The sequence below is a fragment of the Strix uralensis genome, chromosome 2, assembly GCF_047716275.1.
Source record: "Strix uralensis isolate ZFMK-TIS-50842 chromosome 2, bStrUra1, whole genome shotgun sequence".
NCBI classification, from domain to species: Eukaryota; Metazoa; Chordata; class Aves; order Strigiformes; family Strigidae; genus Strix; species Strix uralensis.
The window spans coordinates 134227137-134254167 of NC_133973.1; the positions used below are offsets into that span (position 1 = coordinate 134227137).

Consider the following 27031-nt stretch of genomic DNA (forward strand, 5'->3'; position numbering starts at 1 on the left):
TGTTTTACTTAGGGCAAAACATATCACTCCAAGGATCATTTTGTTTCTCTATTCATTGAGGTCCAGCTGAATTCAGTGGCAGGACTTCCCCTAATCTCCACGAGGACAGAACAGGATTCTAAGAGTCTTTGGTGGAGTCAGCAATAGCACCAGATAAGCCTTGATGCAGTGATCTTGAAGAGTGTATCTTCAAGTGATTTATACTTGGGACTCTGCTTTTGGGTTTTGTATTGAGGTCTTTCTTGGGAGGGCAGATTTTTTTTTTTTTTTTTTGTGCTTTGTTTTCTGCCCCTAGCGTACTATGCTTTCCCTTCACTTTCTGGCACTGCACTAACACCAGTTTCAGGACTATGTCTATATCAAGTAAATTAAGCAAACTCAGGCCCTGGGACTCAGTCTATAGTAGTTCCTGGCATGATTTTGGCTCAGGCCAGCAAGTCCTTTCCTTGGGTAGCTGCTCTCCATGCGAGAGAGCACCCAGGCACAGCGACTGGTAACAGATATAGCTCAGGATCCTGTGCTGTAACACACCGTGTACTAACATTGTCAAATACAGCACTGCTTCACTTTCCCAGTCTGTCTGCCCTGTGCATTTTTATTCTCTACAGTGCTTGCATTGCCTGTTGACTTAAGAAAACAAATCATCCAAAAAAATAATAATGTCATACCCTTGTTTTTCAGCCACAGCCCAGCTCATAAGTATTACTTGACCACAGATCCAATCACCGGCTCCATCTACCTATCCGACACCAACAGCCGACGTATCTATAAAATCAAGTCAACCACATCAGTGAAAGACATCGTGAAGAATTCAGAGGTCTTGGCTGGAACTGGGGATCAGTGCCTCCCGTTCGATGATACCCGCTGCGGAGATGGAGGCAAAGGCACTGATGCTACCCTTACAAATCCCAGGGGTGAGACTGCTTCTTCTCCACAGGGTTTTTTAAAGGGGTCTTTTTGAAAGGGGCTTGTTCAGTCACGCTGGAGATTGGTCTCCTCTCCAATTCAGAAAATGCCCTTGGATTTTGCAAGCCTTCCCCAGTCAACCCACAAACACATCCTAAAGGCTTGCTTCTGGAAATAAGGGGGTGTGTCTCACCCTCAGCCAGTTCTTCTTGTTGAGGAGACTGGGAGGAGTGCCAGACCAGAGGGGTCTAGTGATGGGTACATGTCCAAAGGGTAATAGAATAAATCCACCCATCAATTTTATACCCACTTAGCCACTACTCCTCCATACCAAATAACTTGGGTCCTTTCCAGCCTGGACTGGATTCACTTATGTTCACTTTACTGAGGCTTTCTTGGCATTAAAAAAATAAAAAGCTCTATAAGTATTGCTATATATATAAAATAGCAACAAAACCAGCATACAGCCCAGAGATACATAAGCTGAGGTTTATAGATTATATATCATGGCATCCAGCTTAAATCCTATGGGAGGTGGATACTAATTTTGATATGGGAATGGTCTCATTCAGTGTGACTTCACCTGGTTCCTGATTAGCTTACTTAAATGTGATAAAAGCAGTCAAATCAGAATAAAAGCATCACACAGCCTTCATGACTGTGAACTAAATTGTTCAAAACAGGTTTAGCCAAACATATGCAGTCCCGTGTGTAGCCAAGACTTCAGTCTGGCAGTCTCAAGGTAACAAGCTCTGCATATGGAGGATGTCGCTCCTCCCAGCTGTCCACAGCTCCTCAGAAAAAAACACACGGAGGGTATAGAGATGAGGTGGAAGATACTGTTGGTATACACAACTTCTGCAGTGTTTTTGAAGAGGGGCAAGAAGGAAGCCCATGCAGGAATGCTTTTAGAAATGTGACAATGCTAACATTACATTGTCAGTGTGAGTTTTCACTGTTAATCATTCTTGCCCAGTTGTTAGGATCGCGAGGAGTTATTTATAACTTCTTGGCTTCAATATCAATGTGCTGCAGGTTCCCTTTTTCCTTCAATCTGGGAATGGTAGTTCCCTTCTTCCTCACCACGGCAATTTCCAAGCCTATCCCAACGTCTTTGCAAAGCAACCCCTCAGCCAAACCTGGGGTTCCTTTAACAAGTTATTTCACAAAGAGCAGGCAAGATGAAGACAGCTGAGCTGTTGTTTCTCTTCTTGGCTAGACTTCTCAGGAAGTTATTTTTCTTGACATAGAGATGACATTATTGTTACTGAATGCAAGAAACCCAAACTGATTTAGTGACCTTTTGTGTCAGCTCTTGTGATTTTTTTTTTGTTACATGCTGGCTAGTTGTTTCCTGGCAGGACACAGAGAAATATACTTTGGGGGACCTGTTTTTTGCCAAAAAACACTGAAAGCCAAACTGCCGCCCTCGTAATTTTCAAAGGGCCCAGCATGGTTTCCAAGCACTCCAGAGTCCCATGAGGTGACCATTATATTGGGATAAAGTATTGCCAGAGGCACAGGTAGAGAAAGGGAACAGCTACCTGTGGTCTGGTTGCAGCGTAGAAATTGTCTCACTGAAATGAGAGGGCTGAATGAAAAGAAAATTAAGTGACTTGGGCAGAGAGATTCAGGCAGTCCAACAGATGAGTCATGAGATCAGGGAATCCAGAAATCTGTAATCCAATTTTCTGCACCACTTTGATGTTCAACCAGTGCAAAAAAACCTCCACAACTTTTGTTGGACATCCATTCTCCCTTGTACAAGATAAGAGGAATATTATTCATTTCCCTACATGGGTGGATGTTGCAAGGTTTAGATGACTTATGTTTCTGCTTTGCTATGGGAAACAGAGCTCTGGAGTTCAAAGCTTTCAGCACTGAAATCCTTCTTGTTGGCAATTCAAGCTCTCAGGAGGCTGTTCTTCCACCTCAATCATATAACGACAAAATGCATGCATTCATTCCTCACAGCTCTGAAATTTCACAAAATAGAAGTAAATTGAGGGTGAAAGAGGAAATGACACGAAGCAAAATGGCAACAAGAAAATAATAATCCAAAAAGCCCACACTGCCAGTGAAAAGTTTGTAAACAGTGTTCCCTGATCTGGTTCTAGCCCGAGTTTGCAAAGTCTGCTGAGACAATAGCTTTGGCAGGTGTGACTCATTTCCCATTCACCTCAATAAATGATTAACAGGGAAAACTCACACTGACAATGTAATGTCAGCATTGTTTATACCTTCACAGTGGTTGATCCTAGCAGAAAAATCCAGCAAATGCTCTTCCTTCATGTGACTGTATTTCATAATAGTTCAAAATAAAGATGATTTCTTGTACAAGTAACCAGTAGTCTTCAGGTTACCCTCTGCTTCCCTGTCTTGGCAGGGGAATAAAGACTCATAAGTGTATGGTCAGAGGAAATTAGAAAACGATTCTGTAGCTATAGAGCCAGGGAAGGGCTTAGAAAGGTCAGTTCTTCAAGAATCACCATTCTTCATGGGGCTCTACTTTTTAAAGCCAAAGCTTTTTTTTTTTTGACTGAAGGTAATTCCTTCATGCAAATCCTTTGTGTATTTTAGGGAACAATTTGCTGTTCAAAAATTGTAAGGAAACAAGGGCTTGTCTGCACTTTCATGATGTTTTAATTAGTTGATATTTGCAACTTACTGGAAAATACAAGGCAATACACTCCTGCCAGATGAAAAACAGCAGTTCATAAAGATGGAGAGTCAGTCAGAGGTGATAGCATATATTTTTGCATCTACCTTTAGCCTCTTGGACTAGTCAAGCATCTGGTCTAAGTAGATTTTTTGGCTCTCTTCTCAGTGGAAAGAAACTAGTACCCTGAAGGTGGTTTGTTCTATGCCAGTGCACATGTCCAAGGTAGGATGAAACATGTTCTGGGAGTGCTGATCTCCTCCTGGAGATGATAGCCTGAAGGATGAAGTCCCCACCCCAGATAACACCAGTCAGTGTGGTTCTCCACTTCCTGAGCAGCAGTCTTTTCCCCACAGTTTTGATCACTTCTTCCAGTTCCCACCTCACCTCCCATGAGTTCAGAGGGGATAATTTCATAAAATCATAGAATCACAGAATGGTTTGGGTTGGAAGGGACCTTCAAAGACCATCTAGTTCCACCCCCCTGCCACAGGCAGGGACACCTTCCACTAGCCCAGGTTGCCCAAAGCCCCGTCCAACCTGGCCTTGAACCCTTCCAGGGAGGGGGCAGCCACAGCTTCCCTGGGCAACCTGTGCCAGTGTCTCACCACTCCTGTCACAAAAAAATACCTCCTTATATCCAATCTAAACCTACCCTCTTTCAGATCAAAACTGTTATACCTTGTCCTGTTTCTCTGAAGTACCTTCTGGATAAAGGTTCTTGTCTCTCTATTGAAGGAGAGAGAACTCCCTTTAGATGATAAGCTTAGACAAGACAGGAGGGATAAAACCTACCCCAGGAATTTCACCCTTCCCCTGTCTTTGGCTTCTCTGATAAAGGTAGGCTGTACAAATACAGGACAGGTAGATCAACAGATGCAGTACTGGTGGCAATTGTTTGGTCAGGGTATTTATCATAGCTATTAGGAACCAGTCTGATGCTTCCAATTCATTTGCCACAGAGCACAGCAAAGCTTTCAGATGCTAATGAATTTCAATATATCCTTGCAAATTAAAGTGTTACCACTTTCTAATTATCATCTGCTAATAATGATCCTCTTCTACAAGCAATCTAAAGAAAAATTAAAACTCCAGCTTGTCAGAGCATTTGTTTTCATTTGAGTACTCACCAGTGGTTCTCCTCGGGAAAATGTTGTGGCAGAGAAATTACCAAGGAGCCTGCAATTAAGAGAGATTGCAGTGACAAGTCTGACACAATAGGAAGAAGGTTTCAGAAGGGATGGGGGGACAGGGGACGGGGGGGCATCTCATTCATTTAGCACCACAAAAACAATGCAAAATGAAGTAATTAATTTGGGGACAGATTGCTTCCTTCACTGTGTCCTGCTGAATGTGTAAACAAAATCTCAGTTGTTCACTAAATGTTCATGAGTTCAACAGAATTAAAAGAAGAAACTCAACCCTCCACAATCTGTTAACATTTTTATTGTCAAATAATAATGTAGGGGCTGTTCCAGGGAAGACCAGAGGCTGACTGAACGAAATATCTTGATTCTTACTGTAGCCAGAAAAGACACATAGGGAGAAGGGCAATGACAGAGTGGCCTTTCCCTGCTAACACTCCAGATTCTAGTCATAGACATTCAGGGAACTTTCTGAAGAGGTTGCACCTGGATCTGTGCTTACATGCCACCATCAATTTGTCAAGAAACCTCCCTGAACACTTGGGGTTTTTTTTTTCCCAGACATTCTGTGCTAATAATTTCACAATTTTTTTTAGCCATATCATGAAAAAGTGTGGTCTTTTTGAGGCCAGATCATTGTTTTCTGTTCTCTCTGTGCCTTTTCTAATCATTCCTGTCTTCTAACCTCCTCCTTGACCACTGCCGAGCACAAAGCTGATCTCTGCAGAAAACTTTTCACAGGAATTCTGAAATCTTTTTCCTGTGAGCTATTTTACAGCTTGTCATTGCATATGGGTAGTTAGGCTTACTCCTTCCCCTGTGAATTCCTCTGTACTTATTGACATTGATTTTCATCTGCCATTTTATCACTCAGTCATTCAGCATCCAGCCAGACAAAAAAGCTCCAAATTTGGATTCCTTTAGCACCTACTTTTTTACTTAAAAGAGTTTTTTCCCTCCTTTTTTTTTTTTTTCCTAAGTAGACCTACATGTGCAATGCAATCACTTTTAGCGGTTCATCTTCTAGAACAAACCCACCGTGTCCCAGTAGCTATTTGCAGCGTAACGTGGTGTCACCTCCTCACGCTACAAGGTCCTGACATTTCAAGCAAATGTCATCGCATCACAACTTTTCTATCAGCACAACTCACTGGTGTGATGCACGTGGTGCTACAAGCCCTTGTTTCTTATGGGATCTCCAACTATCCAAGAGGAGCCAGCATGATTTCATAATGTATGTATTTCATATCTCAGAGCTTAAAGTTTGGATCTGCAACGCTACCTGGGTAGTGGCAGCAGATGTTTTCTCTCACTAACTGTGAGATTGAACTTCGAGCTGTATGCTGAAAAATCTTTAATTCCCTTATGTTCCTATGGAAACATGAGAGGAGTCTTCTGCCAAAGCAAGCCAAGGCCTTTGGCTTTACATGCGTAACATGTGAATTACCCATCTCTGTGCCCATTTGCAGGAGCCAGCTCCCAGCACTGGAAGTGTGCCATTATCGGAAAGGAAATACAGAAAGGTCCAATCTAACCTCTACAATCTGCTGCAAAGAAACTGTGAGATGCTTCTTTCCCTCTCTGCAGAAGTCATCCATCCAAAGAGACTTGTCTGTGGGAGAGCAGGGCTCCTCTCCATAATTAGATTTGATTCTAAGAAAATCAGCTAAAGTCAGGAAGGGATTGGAGCAGTTGCCGTGTGAGGAGCATGTGCAAATGGGAATTTAGGGCTTTGACAGACTGAAAACTCTGTTACCCTGCAGAACATCATAGGAAATGCAAGGCAATTGAGATTGCTTAGCCTCCGTGAAAGAGGGATAAGCAGAAAAGTGCTCTGTGATAAGAACACATGCACATGCCATTGCCCTGGAGCAGCATGATAAGTGGTAACTTTGCTATCCCACTTTAACTTACTCGGGTGTGCAAGCTTTTTGTCTAAGCTGGAATGCAAAATAAAGTTGTGCTCTATCAACTGATCAGAGCTGGCTTGAGAGCCAAAGTACATACAGGTTATTATTACTGTAACTGGTTAATCAGACCAGCCATCAGACCTCAGCATTGAACACCGTGAGCGACTGTCAGCATACACTGCTGATAAGTCCAATCCAATACATATGGAACTAGCTAAGAGAGAAAATTCTGCCTCATTTAAAATCACATTATCCAGCCTGCCACCCTTCACTGGCTTTTGGCCTGTCACACAGAGTAATGGACAGGTGCCCTGAAAAATACTCATTGTGAGCCTAGGAATGGATAAGAGCGTCTTGTGTTTGACAAAAGCCAATTAAGATCAACTAAACGTTCTAACGTGCCTCTTCCAAAAAAGAACATCTACTGTATTGCTTAAAGAGCTTAAAGACAACCTGATTGTCAAGCAAACACCAACAAATATTCAAGAACTTGCCATTCGGTGGGCAAAATAATTAGAGGAGCAGTAACTTTCAACGGCAGATGCCGGTGACAGGTGACATGTGCCAGTACCCTGGGGGACTCATTGAACAGGGCACCAAATGGGGCACAATGCTGACAGATCTCACAGCAGGTAGAGACAACTTCCCAAAAGCCATGGATGCCAGTGAGATATCGATGCTTATACGGCCAGATCCCTCTGCAAGCTTTTGACAAAGTGCTAAGGTACAACTGATGTGTTTATATTGTAGAGCGAGAATGAATGGCCACCACTGCTGTGGCTTCTCCCATAGTGTTAAGATGTGCAACAGGTACCTGCTGCTCCTCTTCGAGGTTCTTGTTTCATGATCCTGCAAAGATCAGTCCTATCTTGGCATGAATTAAACACAGGGATTGGAATGTAGGACTAGAAGCAATCTTTTGGGTCATTTATTCCTGTCATCCATTATCTCAGCAATCCTGTCATATAATCCCCTCCAAAATTAATGAACTTCATCTTAAAAGCAGCAAGTCATTTTTTTTCCTTACTCCCCTAGAGGCTATTCTGAAACCTCGCTGCTCTGATGGTCAAATACCCAATCCAGGTCAAAATGATGCCCTTCAGACAAGAAGATGCTGCGAAGAATTAAGGAAAATGCTGTTTTCACCTCCCCGAAAAAATACACAGCTCCCATTCAACTCAGTGATCTGAAACATCAGTTCCCTGACTCATAACTGACTTTGAATCAACAGGTTGCAACCGTGTCTGAATCCCTTCCTTTACCTCAGCTGAACGGAGTTTGTTCTTTCTGTTCAACAATGACTTAGTCCTTGTCCCTTTCTTGCCATTCCTTCCAGGCTAGATTATCTTCTGTGGAGTTCTGTATGACCACATATGATATGATTTTTCCACGTATCATCCACCTTTGTGGCTTCCAACCTATGCAATAGTTACAGTGCTGGCTGAAGGCCATGATTTTAATTGCCAAAGCAATCAGGGGATTAGTCCCTGCCACATGAAAGTCTAAAATTTTTGATCTGAGAACTGCTGCATCTGTACTTCACAGCATAGCTCACAGTGGATGAAGACTGAGGGTAAATGTTTCAAACAAGGGGATCTGGCTGTAAAACAGCATTTTGGAGAAACACAAGATCTGATTTCTTCTCAGAAACATTCTCAAAGCTTTCTATCTGAAACAGATTTTCCATCATTTCTGTCACCATGATGACAGCCAAAAAAACACGATAGTGAGGATTCATCTCACCGACTTTATCTGTCTGCAGTACAAATGTTTCCTTTGGAGATATTTCCTGTAGTCTCCTATAGTCAATGGGGAGGAAAAGGTGTTTCTAGAAGGATTCATATAATCTCTTACAGATAGCTGCTTTAGGGTGATATGATCACACTCTAGAAGTAGGTATTTCTCTCAACTGATTGGAAAAGCTCCAGATACTTGCTTGGATGCACAATGCAGATTTCTGCTTTTTGCCAAGTGATTGCTACCCTGCTAGCAAAAGAAACCGAACAGGAAGATCCTAATATTCATATATTCCAAGCAGAATTTTCGCTTGCATAAAAAAAAGGTGTTACAGGCTTCTACATTCTTTTACTGTTTCTTTACATTCTTTTAGTGTCTTTAAGACACTCAAATATTATGCTGAGCGGCATTCTGCCACCGTAGGGTAGATGAGATGGATGACTCTATTAGTATCTGTGGAGTTATTTTTAATTTATACTAGCATAAAAGAGAGGTGAATGGGGCCCTTAACTTCTTATTCCTGCCTTAGTCATGGACTTTCTCTGTGACCTTGTGAAAATTGCTTTATCTGTTATTTTCCCGATATGTAAAATTAGGATGATCACACTCACAGTCTGCTATGAGGTCTAATTAGTAAGTGTAAAGTACCATGAAATCCTCTGATGGAAGATGCAGAGTATAGCTAACTTGGGATAAAGAGGATTAAAGGAGGTTGTGCTAACATAACAAATACTTGAGAAATGATGCTTAGGGGGAAGTAAAACGGCACACATCTGCAGGTGAGGAAACGAGAATCAGCAGTCTGTAACTGTTGTCGGCAGACCTCAAATTCACTGACAGGAGTATGTCTACAAAGGAGGTTTGCATGATGAAATAAATCAGCTAGCAGAGTTCAGAAACAGATGAAATACTCTAGATTAGTAGGATTAATCCTAGGAAAAGCCCTTCCACATTTATCCACCAGGAATTTGATTGATCTGGTGGATCTTTTGCAGCCTTTTTCACCACCATTTCTGAAAGATTCATCAGTGTAACATTTTCATGTGCATGGCTTCATATTCATACCATGAGCAATAACACCATGTTTCTGAACATGCAAGACGTGATATTAGAAAACCTTTCCCTTTCAGCAGTCCACCGAATGTCATGCCCTTTTCCAGAAGCAAACGGAAGTTTCTAAATTGCATCATGTGTGTGGTGGGTTGACCCTGGCTGGATGCCAGGTGCCCACCAAAGCCAGCCTATCACTCCCCTCCTCAGCTGGGCAGGGGAGAGAATATATAATGAAAAGCTCATGGGTCGAGATAAGGACAGGGAGAGATCACACAGCAATTACCATCACAGCCAAAACAAGCTGGACTTGGGGAAAAAAATAATTTAATTTATTATCAATCAAATCAGAGTACGATAATGAGAAATAAAAACAAATCTTAAAAACCACCTTTCCCCCACCCCGTCTTCTTGGGCTTAACTCTACTCCCAATTTTCTCTACCTTCTCCCTGCCAGCAGCGCAGGGGGGTGGGAATGGGGGTTGTGGTCAGTTCATTACACATCGTCTCTGTCGCTCCTTCCTCCTCAGGGGGAGGATTCCTCACACTCTTCCCCTGCTCCAGCGTGGGGTCCCTCCCATGGGAGGCAGTCCTTCATGAACTTCTCCAATGTGAGTCCTTCCCACGGGAGGCAGCTCTTCATGAACTGCTCCAGCGTGGGTCCCTCCCACGGGGTGCAGTCCTTCAGGAACAGGCTGCTCCAGTGTGAGTCCCGCACGGGGTCACAAGTCCTGCCAGCAAACCTGCTCCAGCATGGGCTTCCCACAGGGTCACAGACTCCTTCGGGTACCCACCTGCTCCAGCGTGGGGTCCTCCCCAGGCTGCAGGTGGGTCTCTGCTCCCCCATGGACCTCCATGGGTGCAGGACACAGCTGCCTCACCATGGGCTGCACCACGGGCTGCAGGGGAACCTCTGCTCTGGCTCCTGGAGCACCTCCTGCCCCTCCTTCTTCACTGACCTTGGTGGCTGCAGAGTTGTTTCTCTCACATTCTCACTCCTCATTTCTGGCCGCTGCTGAGTGGTTTTTTTCCGCCTTCTTAAATACGTTATCCCAGAGGCGCTACCACCGTCACTGATGGTCTTGGTCTTGGCAAGCAGTGGGTCCATCTTGGAGCCGGCTGGCATTGGCTCTGTCAGACACGGGGGAAGCCTCTAGCAGCTTCTCACAGAAGCCACCCCTGTAGCCTCCCTGCTACCAAAACCTTGCCACACAAACCCAATAAAATATGCCAGTTAGAAGTGCTTTCTGTGGAATGGTGCCAGGTCAAAGCTCCTGATAACCAGGACTCCCATATATCCAACTCTCATATTGAATGCCATAAAATATATTGCTCCCAACCAAACCAGCAGTCTTACTCTTTCATGAGTGTCAAACCAGACACTGTCTTCTATTAATCTCATCATTGTCAGTTTGTCATTATTTTCTGACTGTCTTGCTTTTTTCCTCCTCAGGCATCACCGTGGACAAGTTTGGGCTGATTTACTTTGTAGATGGCACTATGATCAGGCGGATTGATCAGAATGGAATCATCTCAACAGTGTTGGGTTCCAACGACTTGACATCTGCTCGCCCACTCAGCTGTGATTCTGTCATGGACATTTCTCAGGTAAGACAATGTTTTGGTTGGGCTTTTACAGAATAGAAGCCTATGCCTTCAGCCTATCTGCATGTCTGTGTGCCATCCCGGGTTTGACGAAGAGGTAAGGGCTTAAGGAAAATTACATGTCTGTATTTTGTGGTATGAAGATGACTGGGTCAAAAAGAAAGAGCCTGTAAAAACTGAAGGAAAGATGTAATGGACCTAACTCGGAGATCTATGGGGAGAGAGATTTTAAAGATGTCCCAGCCACAGAAGAGACTTCTTTCAGAACTCTCAATCAGCTGGGAGACACAGATGCCTAGGAAGCCAGGTTTCATTTGGCTCATTTCTCAAGAAACTAGTTGCTTTAAACTAAAAAGACCAGTCAGCCTTACTCATTTTAGTAGGGCTATATGCCATGTTCTGTTATAAGAACTTAGCTAACCATGGGTTTTTCTCTTTGCTTCCCCCATCCTAATTTGGCCCAGCGCAGTTTTAGACCTGAATCAAATTAACATCTAGGAAATACTGATTGGAGGCTGTGGTGCCAAAATTAGCAACAGCAGGAAAACAAGAATCTTGAATTGCATCAGATTGCAAATTGGTTGCAGCTACCATCATGCTGGGCTTTTAAGTCCTGCTGCCTAAAGGTGGAGAGACAAAAAAAAAAGTGGGGGAGAAAAAGAAATCTCAGTTTGATGATTGCCTTACTTCTGGATGGTGCAGAAGAGAAATCTGTTACAGCTCAGCACTCAATTTTGTGGGGCACTGGCCAACCTGTCAAATTGTGCCAGTTTAGAGATAGTGTCCTTTGAAACCTTTGTGCCACTTGTTGTTTGCCTGGCTACAGGAATGTTGCCCTCTCCTATGAAAATATAGATCATAGCTGGAGGGCTAAGTACTGTTATTCAGCCACAATAGATGTCAATGGGGTTTCCTTTTTGTAACTACCTAGATAATTTTCGTGCTCCCATATGGAATCTGTTCTTCTTGTTTTTCACTCTAATTTGAAAAGATTATTCTTGCTTCTTTGCAACTGGTTCCCACTGTCTTCAATTTACGAACAAGCTGAAATTATGAGTTTAAAAGCTCTCATGCCTTCTGTAGAAGCAAATTTTGCTGGTTAAAGGCCATCTTGTAGTATGTTTCTCATCTTACAGGCTGTTTTTTCTTTATCTGAATTTCAGAGGCGGTTACCACAAGACCATTGTGGATTCAGGCTTTAAAAATCATTTTCTCACAGGTTATGTGGCTTGTATGTATACCGATGTCATATTTAAACACTTCTGAAATGAGCTAAAATGTATCCGTTGAAGACTCTTTCCCTTCATAAAATGACAGGAGCCATTTTTAGATTAACCTGTACTGTGATGGACAGATTAACCAGTACTGGTTTGGACAGAAACACCAAAGACAGCTTTAATTTAAAAATACAAAACAAAAACAAAAACAAAAACAAAAAAAAACACAACAAAAAAAAAACCAAACCAAGCAAAGAAAACCCAGCTTGGGAAGTAGCTTTTCATCATTTACAGTGGCTAGAAGGGTCTTTTCTGTCAGGTCCCTGAGGCTCCCTGGGACATGAGGACATGAAATATTTAGCTGCCAATGTTGACAAGGAATGCTTTTTAAGAAATTGAAAATTCCCTTGTCAGTTCAGAATAAACTCCGCTCTTGATGCTAACTCAAGGCTGCAGAGCTTAAAGACCACTGGAAGGGATGGAGGCATGCATTATTAAAGAGGAAACCACAGGCTATAATGTTTTACTACAGGAAGGGTTAAAATAGGCCAGGAGCTGAGAAAAGGAAGGAGATTTTGCAAAAAGAGAGAGAACCAGAGTAGACAGAGCTCAGCACACTGCTTAGCCATGAAAATGAGCTTCACAAGCCCAGTCATTAGAAGGCACAATGAACTAAATATGTTGCATCTGATTCTCTTTAAAAGAAAAAAAAAATGTGAAAAAGGATTTAAACATGAATAGAAGCACCAAAAGTAAAGCAGGGCTGTGGCAGAGACGTTCAACTACAGGCTTTAGAAATAGGAATCCCCTGTGTGCTTCTAGTTCTTACCTGGTCTCTTCTTGTTCTTGGTTTTAAATAAAATCACAGGGAGAGACTGTTTGCTGGACTTGAGCCAGCTGGCATGTACTCCTCTTCCTTCCAATAAGGTTGCCACCTTACAGGTGCAAAATACCACCCCAAACTTGGTCACCTCAAATGAATGAGAAGAAGCAGCAACTGAGATGGATGATGGGAGAGCAAGGTTTGAAACAAAGAAATGGGGAGATCCTGGAACTGCACAGCCTTGAGTGTGCCCAGATCCCAGAGCTCTGCATGGCAGCACATCATGCTGTTGGGTACAGAGAAAAAACACACGGGTGCAGGGAGGATGGCACAAAGTGACCAGCTTCTCAGTTAACCGCTAGATATCAAGTCCATCTGCTCTGACTTAGAGTTGCTTGGCTGACTGAAAGGGATCATACAACCAGAACAGCTATTCTTTCTAACTAGTTGAAAATCTATTTAAAAACCTGGCTGGAGGTGCCCAAGAGCATTTTTCACAGTTGTTCGTTTCCAATCACCCTTTACACCACTGCTATGGGGAAGATGCACCATTTGGAAAACATTTAAGCATTAATTGGTTCCCATCAGCACAATGTTGACTTTTTTTTTCCTATATAAACCTGAAGTGAAATAAAATAATTTTAAAAAATGCACACCTGACAACTCTTAATAAAAAAAAAAAATATTTGGCAAGTTTCTTAGATTTGGCAGCTAAAAGAGTAAGCTCACTTGAAAGGACTTGCAGAAGTAGAGCTAGAAATATAGACCTTCTAGTGCTCGCTCACTTGTGGTGTTACCAGTCACTTTTTCAGTTTATTTGTGTATATGGATTATGAGTCTAGAACTGTGATGTGTCACTATTCCTTGAACCCATTCTTCCGTTATGCTAAAAAAAAGTGAAAACCACTCTAAAGACCCAAGTATTTTATTCCACGGATTGAAATTGCCTGAATTTCTTGTGAATTGCTATTTTGCATTTTTGCAGCATCAGGCAGAAAATTGGTGGATATAGCTTAGACATACACACATGCTGACACAGCTGCCAGTTTTGTGTCTATCCCTCCTTGTCATTTACCCAGAGGAGCTCAGCCACTTGTCTGGAAAATCCTTTACTAAAAGGATCATTGTTTGACTGGTTTCATAGCACTTCACACAATAAAATTCCCAGTCCCAGGTCTCTGCTATCAGGTCCGGGCTCCATCAATTCAAAAAGTATAGGATTGTTTGGCAAGCAGAATCTCTGGATCTTCCTGTTTACTCCTGCATTCCCTGGGCACTGATGCCCCTTCCCACAGCCCCTGACACCTCACACCAAAGTAGAGAAGCAGAGAGAAGCCATGGTCTAGAGCAAGAGCTGAAGAGGGTCTGCCTCTGCCCATCACCCTGCTCCCACCACTGCTGCTGTGCAGAGCGTGGGTCTACACATGTGTCTACTTCATGTGACCAGCAGCTAAGCCCCCTCACTCACACCAGGGTTGTGTCCTCTATGGCCACCATACCAAGCAGTAATATTTACTTGTGTTTCTTTTACCCTTTCTCCCTTTAATCCATGTTGAAACATCCTCACTGTGATTGATTTATACCAATCATGCAATGAAAAAAAGGTTTTGCTATAATAATTTCCTTGTGTTGTTTTACCATTAAGGTTCGTCTAGAATGGCCCACAGATCTGGCAGTCAATCCGATGGATAATTCGCTCTACGTCCTCGACAATAACGTTGTGTTACAGATATCTGAGAACCACCAAGTGCGCATCGTGGCAGGGAGGCCCATGCATTGCCAGGTGCCAGGCATGGATCACTTTCTCCTTAGCAAGGTGGCAATCCATGCCACGCTGGAGTCTGCTACCGCCCTGGCCGTCTCACATAACGGGGTCCTGTATATTGCTGAGACTGATGAGAAGAAGATCAACCGCATCAGGCAGGTCACCACCAATGGAGAGATTTCTCTCGTTGCCGGTGCACCAAGCAGCTGTGACTGCAAGAACGATGCTAACTGTGACTGCTTCTCAGGGGATGATGGCTATGCCAAGGATGCCAAACTCAACGCACCGTCCTCCCTTGCGGTGTGTGCAGATGGGGAGCTGTATGTTGCTGATCTTGGAAATATCCGAATCCGCTTTATTCGGAAAAACAAACCATTCCTCAACACTCAAAATCTATATGAATTATCCTCACCCATAGACCAGGAACTCTACTTGTTTGACACCAGTGGTAAGCACCTTTATACTCAGAGCCTTACCACTGGTGATTATCTTTACAATTTTACTTATTCCGGAGATGGAGATATAACCCTGATCACTGACAATAATGGCAACTTAGTCAATATCCGAAGAGATTCCACGGGGATGCCCCTCTGGCTGGTGGTGCCTGATGGCCAAGTCTACTGGGTGACAATTGGTACGAACAGTGCACTCAAGAGTGTAACAACACAAGGGCATGAAGTGGCCATGATGACGTACCACGGCAACTCCGGTCTCCTTGCCACTAAAAGCAATGAAAATGGTTGGACAACATTTTATGAGTAAGTATATTATGAATATTGTGCTGCTGACTTCATTCTGTGTTCTCTGAACCATGCAAGGTTGACAGAATTTAATTCCCTGGACAGAACTATTGTCCAAATAAAATGGCCAGAACAGAGAATATTATATCTGACAGAAACACCGAATACTGGAATTAAGTGCATTAGAGTTTGAATAAGCTCCCTCTACCAAGTCAAGAGTCAGACTGAGTTTCTGCTGAGTTTTTCTAAATCAGCTAAGTAATTTGGACACCTGGTTCTCCTTAACTGTAGTGGGGACTGGGGATTTAGGTTGCATGTCAGAGAATTTTTCTTGGCTTTGAAAGCCTTGAAAGTGTGAAAGTTCCATCAGATCCTCTTTTTCACAGCTTTTCACCTACTTCCTATGCTGCAGTGTCTTTTTTGAGCTTGTTTGAAATGGCTGATGTAGAATGACAACTGACAATGACTAATGACAGCTTGCTTAGAAAACAATTCTGTAATTAATAGACTGCTTGGGTTCTATTGTTGTAATTGGCCTCACTAAGCAGTAAAAATAGTCTAAGGACTGTTCAAGGCAAGCCCCAAAAAATTTTGAGCAAGGAGAAGACAGGATGCATTGAAAACCCCAGAGATGGCAGTGACTTGAAGATTTGTACTTCTTTTTTGTATTACTGTTAGCAATTCCCTGCTTATAAATACCATGAGGACAACACACTTCTGATATCAAAAAGGAAAAAGGTAGATAACTGAATGAAGGACATCTAGAAGGATGGCCTACAAATTCATCCCTCTGTTGAGAACCTTTTCCCCTCCCTCTTCCTTAGTTTTATTTTTATTTTTCAAGTCTAGCCTCTTTGAAATGCTCCTTTTAGTGCATAATTTCCCATATGTTTGAATGGTTACGTGGAATTGTTCAGCTACCATAATAATAGAGCCATTGTAAGAGTCCAATTTGGCTAGAATAGACAGTTCCCAAGATTACAAAGAAAAAAACTGTAAAAAAAAAAAAAAAAGAGACTCAGGAAAGGAAAGCTGGCTAAACCCACATATTCATGTGTTAGACATGCAGTTGCTTTGGTTCTTTCTTTAAAATGTTCCAGGCCCAGTTTCAAATTTCTTTGCTTAATACTCGCTATTACAGCTCCTGCCTTGAAAAGAACTGATGGAAACTCTGTGATGAATCTTTTGAAAGGTTATTTGCATTCCATCAATGTTCTGCTTGCAATTACTGTAGCAATATTCTACAGTGAATCAAAGTTAATGCCCTTCCATCTCTTACATTGAATTTGCTTGAGGGAGGCTTTAGGGAGGAAAGATAGGGTGCTTTTCTCTATAGGAGTGGAAGCCCGCTATATTGTCAGGACCATTGTGCTAAATCAAGGAGATATTTTCTTTTTTGCAAAGAACCCAATAGTTCCTGTGCTTGAAAACAGATGTAGCCATGGACAGTGAAGCAAACTAAACATTACAGCTAATAATGGTCAGATTTATACCTCAAACATAATCTTTTATTTAAAAGTGTGACTGAAAATATAAAGAAGATAAAATGAGACAGAAACTAAAATCCAACTTACTCTGTGGGTATATTTATAACAGTGATCCATTATTTCTTGCTATCCAACAAAATAGAGCATTTGTGAAAGTCATAATTCTGGTCCTTTTATGCACTTCAGAAGAGTCATAAGAAAGCTTTTTAGAGCTAAATGGAAGACAGTATTCTCCAGTGGTTAGACTATGGAAACCTTGACTAGAGCAAGTCAGCACTATATGATAGCACAGCATCACTGAAAATAGAATTGGGAATGTGTCTTCAGAGATATCTCATCCAAACCTGTGATCAGCTATCTCTATTTAACTGTTCCTGACAGATTCTGATGCAACTTTATAGAACTACAGGGTAAAAGTCTATATCTGAATTAGTTACCTCAGCCTCCCTTTATAGGCAATGGAGAGAAACAGGCACTTTCAAGGTGAGTTTCTTATGAGTTATGTCAGGTATCTGCTTTAGAATGAGATGAGACGAGCTGTATTCTGAAAGTTTCTCTCTGTAAAAATAGTCCAGAATGATTAGCTCAGATACAGACATTTACACTGCAGATGTCTACAATTTGGTCAAATGGATCCTATCAAAGTCATCTAAGTTATTCATAAATATTGCTAGTGATAACAATGTATTTACCTATCTTCTTATTGCTAGAAAGCTTTTTTATATGCTCAGTCTAAATCTTCCTTGCTTGGAGACTGTCACACTTCATCCCTATCCTATCCTATCCTATCCTATCCTATCCTATCCTATCCTATCCTATCCTATCCTATCCTATCCTATCCTATCCTATCCTATCCTATCCTATCCTACCCTAACCTGTCCACTAGGGCCTTGGGAAGCAGATCATCTGCTCTTCTTCCAAGCTGTGAAAAGTACATATCAAAGAGCTCAAGAACTTGCTCTGTGATAGCTCTCAAAGGAAAATCAGCAATAGGGAATCATCCAATGGGGTTGTTTCAGGTTAATTGGCAGAGGTTGATTCTACCTAGGTTTGGCATGCATAATCTGGGAGAAAATATAAAATCAGAATTGATAAAGTGAGGTTCAAAAATAAAGGTGAGATGATGCTTAGATTGCTTGATAAAGTAGGTTTTGTTTAAATGAGATACATTCTTACACAGTCTAACGCCAGGGTACACATGTAAATGTCTAAAGAACTTGCCTGAGCATTGACTCTCAGAGGCTGTAGTGAGCAAAGCATCAAGTGTGATCCTCAGCATAATTCTATGGCAAATCTGTCTAACTTGTCGCCTGGATGGACAAACAAAATAAATATACTTACTCATCCCACTCTACTTGTAGTGGGTAGTAGGAAGTTGGTTTTATCCCGGTACAGCATTGATGAGACTAATCCTGTCAGTTCTGATGTTTGCAGTTTATGAAGGACAGTGAAAATTGAAGGCTGTGCAGAAACACTAGAAAAATTTATTTGTGGGGAGAAGGTGCTTTATGCCGGATAACTAAGAAGACTTGATCTATTTATCTTAACATGAAGAAGACTGGGAAGTGTCCAGATCACAGCATGTCAGCACAAAAGTATCACCTACAGAGGAACTCTTAATTTAGCAGAGAATGGCTTGAGAAGGGTAAGGGGCTGGAAAGCAAAGCTAGACACATTCAGGTTGAGAGGAAGGCATGATTTTTTTAAGGCTGAGATTACCTAACCGGTAGAGTGACCAACCATGAGAAGCAGTATATTCTCCATTTCTTGGTATCTTAGATCATGACTCTGGCTGCCTTTCTTAAGATAGATTCTCACCAGACAGATTTGCATGAGTCAAACACAAACTGCAGGGATGAGTGCAGGCATGGCAGGATGAAATCTAAGTTCTTTGATATCCAGGAAGCCAAAGAAGATGGTTTAAACCAAATCAGCATTCAATACCTTCAGGTTATTGGTTTCTGTATCAGAACATCAGGAAATTTACATTGTGGAAGTTTAAGTGATTTAGATAAACCTTGTGATCATGAGCAGCTGGAAGGTGCTCTGAGTAGTTTTCAGTCCTGGTTGAGGGGAAAGGTAAAGCTCTTATTTCTGTTTTGCTCGTGGCCAAGGAAGTAAAGACATCAAATCTGACTCTGAGGAAAAGCTTGATGTTTCTCACAGCACATAATAGTTGTTTATGGGCTAGGCCAGGCTGGACACCACTGTTTAAAAAGTTAAGACTAAACATAAATTCAGCTGGCAAGTTTACACTGCAGCAGTGGCCCCATGAAGATTTACCTTTACCTGACTGTCTGCAGAGGCCCATAAACCAGACACCCAACATAAAAAAGCACTGGTGTTGCAAGGGTGGCAACACTACATGTGTGCATGTCCAGCATCTCTGGTTCTTCTTCAGTTGTTGCTCTTACCAGGGCATTTCTCAGTCTTTATCAAAAGGCTGCAAAGAGCTGTGACACGTGGGCGAGTTGATGTGACTCTGGAGAGAGGGAGGTGGGGTACGTTGACACAGTATTGGGGGTCTGTCTCCAGAGCACACCAGGGAATCCAGGTCCTCCCACGCTTTGGGCTGGGCTGGCACGTTGGCTCTCCATTTCTGAAGGGAAGGAGACAGGTGCTGTCTTCAGGCGGTGGCAGACTTGCTCACAGCACTTACAGCTCCTTCTTTCACACATCCTACACCAAATCCTGCTGTAACAATCCTGCTTTATTGGGTTTAGCGCTGAGTAAGGTTCAGTATATAATGGTGTGCAGTTTCCTTTTCCTTTGAGAGTGAAACTTAGCTCCCTGCAGTAATTAGCCTGTTCCCAAAGGCCTATCTAGGACTTCTTTGAGGGTTTTAGCATTACGCAGACTTTCTCTGCCTCTGCAGAGGGCTTGACATTCACTGTCAATTAATGCAATGCAGCTCAGCTTGTCCAGTAACTGGATTAAAGACTTACTTGCCTTTCCGTTGAACCTGTGGCAGTGGTAATCAGCAGTAAAGGAAGTTGATCTGGAAACTCTGCCAGGGGAACGGCTTCTTGTTGTTCAACTCCTTAAGTCAAAGACAAAGGATGCTGTGTAACTACTTGCTTCTTTGTTGTTGCTGCTTTTTCACTTGACCTGAAAAAATTGCTACCAGCCTTTACAAAGTTTCTTAGCACTTGCTGTTTATCTGCTTCAGAATCCGGAAATTCTCATTAATGTATTTGTTTAAATCAAGAATACAGCAATTATCTTGATTAGCTCATTGAGATGGTATCACTGTACATTAATTCAATTTCCCCCTGAGCCAATGTCAAACCTTCTATGCATTATTTAGCCCAGATGACGCTCTTTCGCTTAGGTCCTTTGTGTGCCCAATTAGTTTCAAAGGTCACCTCCTCCCATACAGAATGAAATACTTACACATCACTGCAGCCAAGCTCAGAAATTCAAACCTTTTCATGGACTGCCCAAGAAGTGGCTCACAGCTTCCTGGAGGGCAAAGGGTCTTGTGGAGCCAGATCTTCAGATGGGCAGTAAGGGGAGCTTTGACCCATAGCATAGGATACTGTTTCACAGAGAACCAAACTCTGCCAAACCTCACACACTGTAATGGGCGGAAGGTAGGAGCCAGCTGGACTGAGCAGGCAGGGGGACCTTGGATGGCTTCCCAGCGACCCCCAGGACTCCGCAGAGGTCCTGCCCCAGCAGTGTTTGGTGCCCCAGCCAATGCTCCGGTCTGAGCAACTGGGGTACCAGAACTGGGCATCGTGGTCAGCATCTACCCCAGACACAATCTGCCTTGTAGTTGGCATAAAGGCTTTGCAATTTTTTCTCTCTTAGTCAAAACCAGAGATAAATAACACTTATTACCTTTAGAGGAGCAGCCACCTCTTGACTCAGAGAAAAGCTAGCTTACTGCATTAATAACATGATATCTCAGGTCATACATTGAGTTTTATGGGATTTGCTGGCATCCTTGGTTTAGAGTAGTTCAAGTGAGGGTTTCTTTCTGCTCCTGCAGCAGACTGGGGTATGAGAAACAGCTTTAGCTTTTGCTCTCCCTCCGCTTTTAGTGAGATTTCTTTGCTCCACAATTTCTTCATGATACAATAATAAGATTCTCATCATTGTTCCTCTGAAGAAGTTACAGTGAAACTCTGGTAAGTGCCATGATAAAATAGTACTTCTCCAGTACTCTCAGTAAGTTGTGAGGTCATGTTCTGAGCCATTGGCCTGGCCTGAAATGAATGCCTGATGTCAGAGTTTAGTTGAGACCCAAGGGAATTATAAGTATAAAATCTAGAGAGAGAGAGAGATCTTCCTCTTCTCATTTGGGCAGTCAGAAAATTCTGCAGACAGTGGCTGCAACCTGGCCTTGTGTCATTAGGGAGAGGACTTGCCTTCATACATATTTGAGAAGTATTGGTTTGCCTGTTATAGATTTATTTTTAATGTTGTGTTTAATGTTGTTTAAAAAATTGTGAAGAAGCGAGCTTGTACAGAGGCAGCGGGTGCATGTCTGTATAATCGCACACAAAATATAGTTTGCAAAGTACATTAGGACACTTTGGCACTAAATGCAATATTATTATAGTGAATTTTTTCCGATCTATTTGACTTGTAGTTTTAAAAGGCTGATGAAATGTGAAAAAGCTGAAATGAGGAAACCCAGAGACTCAGGCAAGGAATTGATTTCTGAATAGACGGTACTTAGGATGCTCTCCTTAATTCCCAAGGCCCAGGTCTCTACACAATGGTAATGTGATAAATGAAAGCTCTGAATGTTTACAAGCTAACAATTAGGCCTCATAAGCACCAAATACCATTTTAATTCTGTGCATTGAACCTTAGCTAAATACATTTCCAATTGGGAATGGATGGCAACAGCTTCCTTTGCTGGCCTAATAATTGTCACTGTAATTGTAAGTGCTGAGTCTTTGCAGCAGGTTTGTATGGGAGGTAGCAGCTGTGTTAGCAGGTGATGAATACATTGCTCGGCGTGGCTGCTGTGTGCGCTCCCATGTTTCAGTATTTCCTTAATTCTGGTGCTTTCAGAGCATTTGGAGAACACAGAAGTCTTAGGCTATGATGAAAACTGGCCCACCCCTAAATCCCGAGGCTGTGGAAACAGGCCTAGGCAGCTTAGCTGCAAAATGAGGTGACTAGGAGAGATTTATCTTACTGCAAATACCAGGGCACACCTGCAGCTACATAAGAGCCAGTCACTTGGCCTTCCTCTCCAAGCTGACGTGCCCTATAAATGCCTTTATAGGGCTGAAAGCAGAGGTAGAAGGAACTGACTCGTTTAACTCATTAAGCACATTATCTGGGATGTGCAAGCCTTCAAGCTCATGCAACCTGGGAGACTGTGGGTATGTGATAGATGATATCGGGTAGGTGCAGTGTGATCTAAATCAAGGGAAAAGGGGAAAATGCTCCAGTCCTGAGCAAAACAGAAAAGAGAAAAGGAACTGTTTGCCAAGAGGAAAACGCTGTGTGTGTCCGTGCTAACTGGCTTCCCTCACCTCCTTTTGCATTGCCACCGCGGTGCTAAAAGGAGTTTTTGTCTGGACATGAGTGTCTTACACTTCATCTGCCACCAATTAAAAATAATAACAACAATGGGAACAATCTAATTGTGTTACCTTCTCGCATTTCTTCCTTTGTAAGGCATGACCTCCTTGCAGCTGCAAATAGGTGAGCTGTCACCCCCAAAGTGAGAGCTGGGAAGGTCCCTGTCTCACTCCTGGGCAGAGGTGCAGCAGCTCCTGCAAATGCAGAAAACACAGATGATCCAGGTTACTTCTGACAGAAGCTAATGGGGTGACTAAGGAGGTGCCAAAAGTCTAATTTGCATGTGCAGACATCTTAAACCAACTCCAGCACACCATTCCAGACTGTTCTGGCCCAAAACGAGCCTTGCTTCTCAGGACCCAAACTCCCAAATGGAAGTCCTTGCTCTTGGTGAAGTTGTCCTCTGTAGTGTGAGTTTTCTACAGCCGTAAAAATGTAACTGTGTAAATTACGCATATTGTACTTCTCATTTTGACTTAAAAACGTGTGCACAGATGTCTAGATGCCATCATATACTTTAATGCTCTTTTTTTCACGCTGTTCTAACCCATTTTGCACAGGCAGAGGTTGCATATTTGCTCAGCAGAGAGCTGGATGACCATTTGTGAGGGTGCTGACAGCTGGATGTCCTGCAATAGAGTTTAATGAACTGGTTGTCTGCTGCTACTTGGGGTTGTTAAACTGAGTAACCACAAGTTTTTGAGGCTTTCTTTGGAGCACATAAGTAGGGTTTGCATGAAATATATGTTTTGTGCTGACTCTCACCATGGTGCTGAGTGTCATTCAATTAGGATACACCACATGACTCACAGGACATTGACTCAGCACTTAAAGGAAATAGCAGCCATCACATGAACAAGCTCTCTGCCCCCATCCTGGCTTTTGCTCTCCTTTTTTCCCTAATCTGCAGACCTTCCCTTCACACTCACACCTGTATTACACCAAACTCACCCCTTAGACTTCAGTGTAGCACGCCTAGCTTTGTGCCATTATTTTTAGGTGAATCAGGCTCAATTTTAGGAGCAACTCATTTTTAAAAATGTAAATAGAGCAATGTAAATAAATCTCACAGTTGCTAATACCACCAAGTCAGAGGTGTTAAATTCATATCCACCTTCCATAAATTTTGGAGCGTTTGGGATCTGAGTCTCCCCTTATGGTTTATAATACAGGACTATTGATGTCGAGGTAGAAAGAATTTAGGGTGTTACACAACACACCTTTAGCAATAACAATGTTTTCTCTGCTCAAGGTAAAGACTAAATAATGTCCCTTGTGTCGTGTCTCAGCAGATGAGGTAAAGATATAGCCTGTAATGTTTTCAGTTTAAGACTCACATACTGGTTTAGAAGAAGTGCAGATGATTGTGCAGAAAGCACAGTCAAAACGCATACCGTCTCAGTGCAAACAGGACAGCCACAAACATGGAGCAAAGCGCTTGGTACTGAGAGCACTTAAGTTCTGGCTGTTGTGTCGAGATTCAGTTTAGATCCAAGCTGTGCTCTGCTAGCTGCTTGGAAAAGCTTTAACTGGTCTCTGCCAAACTCCTGCAATGCAGTCCTGAATTCATCCCTTCCTTTTTTTTTTTTTTTCCTTTCTTCTTTTCCATTTCACAAGTGGCTGATCGATTGCCAAGATTTTGGAGGGAAAGGACAAGGCTGCTCCGTCCTCCATGCGTGGATAATCTCATGACAGATAGGCTGACACTGTGGAGGGCCAGATGCTTTCTTCTGCCTTCCTACCTGCCCCTCTGCCCAGTGGGCAAGAAAAGGCTCACGTGACGATGTCTTCAAACCCGAGGGCTGGAGAGACTTGCAATGAGCTCACCCGCTTAGCCACTATACACTAAATATTAAACTTGGGCAAAAATCACCTTTTCAGCCAGCCCTTCCTCACACTAAGTCAGTGCCCGCATACTGTCAGAAGCGACGTACCAGCACTGTGTACAAATCTGAAAAAAAGGGAATGGAAGAGGAGACAAATTTCTTTTTCTGTATAGTGCAGAGCTAGTCCAGTGGCTGCTTCTGGGTTTCTCATGGGTTTCAGTTAAAGAGTAGTTTTTCTTTTTTTTCTTTACTTTTCTTTTTGTTTGTTTGGGGGTTTTTTTGTTATTAGATGGGGTCTGTTGTCTTACTCCCCAGCTGAGTAATCCTGAAGAGGAGGATCAAGAGCTCCTCAACCATCTGCTCCCTCCAAGGTCTGATCAACTGCATCCAGACCCTCTCTAACACATTTCTCTCACCTATTCTTAAAAGCATTGGGCAATGGGATTTCCAGCGCTCCATCTGTTCCTCTGCTTGGAGCAACCATGGGTCTGGAAAATGTTCTCCAGCTTCTGACCTGAATCTTCTGTGTTTCCTTCAAGCTGATTAATTTTTTGTCACCTCCTCAGTAGACATGACGAACAATTAATTACAATTCTCTTCACAACAACCGTTGTCATGGTGGCATCTTCCCACTTCCTTGTTTCCTTTCTTCTAAATCAGCTCATTTCTTTTGGCTTTGCCTCTTAGGTCATGTTTTCTTAGCTTGTTATCCTTAATGTATCGTTTACATTACTTTATCATTCCATGCTCCATCAGAGGCTCACCACTGGCTATTGCAGGAGAATGAGTCCTCTCTGCTCACCCACCATTTGCTTTCCATCCCCAAGTGATAAGTTTTCTTGACATGATCTTCTTATATATCATATAAATCATTCTTAAATGATATATGGGCAGGACTTGAAAAAAGTCCAATGTTGTCACTGATTGCTTTTGCTGGAATTTTTCTACTGTTTCTACCTGACTGGTTAAATATCCCTTCCCTGAAGGTCTGTCTTATCAGAAGGTCCAACACTTCGCCAGAGATAAGCCAGTAGAGCTTTTGGCTGCTCTCCATTTCAGTCTACAGTAGCCTCACTGCAAAGGTCCCTTGCCAACCTTCTGCTCTTAGCTCAGTCTGTGACCCAAGGGTTTTGCAATGCCACAGATGAAAGGCAGGATGGTGTGTTTGCTCCATCAACTCAGGAGGTGTCTAGGCACAGGTGTCTGCTTCTTTTTCATGAAAAAATATCCCCCCAGCTTGTAAACTGCTGTGGGACCTGCATGTATGTAGCTTATTTCATCTGGGTCCTGGTACACAGGTGTCCACATCACAGAAACCTTCCCCCATGGTGCTTATGTCGACTCCCTCAGTGGAAAAGCCAAGGACTCACTAGGGGTGAAAACCAAACTGTTTTTGTATACTTTTAAATCAGTCCTTCCAGATGGTCCTAGGAACAGTGAAAGATAGACATAGGGGTCTCAGCTGTGCTCAGGGCTCTACACCATATTCACAAAGGACAGTTCTTTACCCAGTGTGGCCAATCTAACAGGTCCTTGCTGCTACCTTAACACTAGCTTTTAAAATAAGATAGGAAAAAAAAAAAAAAAAACAAAAACGAAAAAAGAAAAAAAGTGCTGAAGAGCTTAGGACACAACCAGAGAATATAGTTGGTGGCCTTCAGAAGCTCCCAGTTCTACTAGACAGGATGCACGGGCCAGTGCTTTTCCATTAAGTCACAGCACAGTGGATGGGAAATAAAGTTACTCTTGTAAACAAGAAGCATAGTGCAGATGATAAGTATCGGAAAAATGTTGTTAAAATGCAGGCTAATACTTACTCAGTAATTTTCTGTTCTTTGCTTGATTTTCTTCAGCTAAAAGCTGTGATTTTCTTCTCATGAAGCCAAAAAAGTCAAGACAGTCTGACAGAGTGACAATGCATTTTTCTCTGTGAAGAATCTGGGTAAAGACTTAACGACTTGGTCCCTGCTTTATAGGATGATTCCTGTATCCCACTCCTCTGTTGATGCTTTTGACTTCACTCCATCCTCCCTTTCAGGTACGACAGCTTTGGCCGCCTGACCAACGTGACCTTCCCTACTGGCCAAGTGAGCAGTTTCCGCAGCGATACCGACAGCTCCGTGCATGTCCAGGTGGAAACCTCCAGCAAGGATGATGTTACGATAACAACCAATTTGTCGGCATCGGGAGCCTTCTACACTCTGCTCCAAGGTGAGTTGGGCCACTGTCCTTCTCCCAGCCAAGCTGCACACAATGGATTATCCATCAGGAAACAGGCATCGTCTTGATAATCCCAGCACCAAAAATCACCTGCATCCTCTGCGCCCCAGAGCTCCCCGCATGCTGGTACAGACGCACACTCACACCTACTTAACCACATTCCCCAGCACCATGGTTGCTCTGCAGCTGTTTTCTGCTTCATTCTCATCCAGTCCCCTCGCCGTGCAGTCCCCATGCGGTACACTCCTCCATCATCATTACCATTATTGTTATAACAAAAAGGGTTGCATAAATCTAGCCATGCTTCCAGCTGACCCCTTTGCTTCATTCTTAATGGCTTCTAACTTAACAGTTACTCTCCTGGAACAGGCTTCCAGCTGGTTGCTGGAGATTT

General features: G+C 42.8%; 1 protein-coding gene across 1 annotated transcript in view; it reads left to right on the top strand.

Annotated features, from left to right (window-relative positions):
* Window positions 1–27031, top strand: part of TENM4 (teneurin transmembrane protein 4) — a 508662-nt gene that overhangs the window by 448099 nt on the left and 33532 nt on the right. Inside the window, exons 23-26 of the mRNA XM_074860410.1 lie at window positions 682–914; window positions 10861–11015; window positions 14698–15575; window positions 26456–26628. Of these exons, the coding sequence (XP_074716511.1) occupies window positions 682–914; window positions 10861–11015; window positions 14698–15575; window positions 26456–26628 (1439 nt within the window). The remainder of the gene's footprint in view (window positions 1–681; window positions 915–10860; window positions 11016–14697; window positions 15576–26455; window positions 26629–27031) is intronic.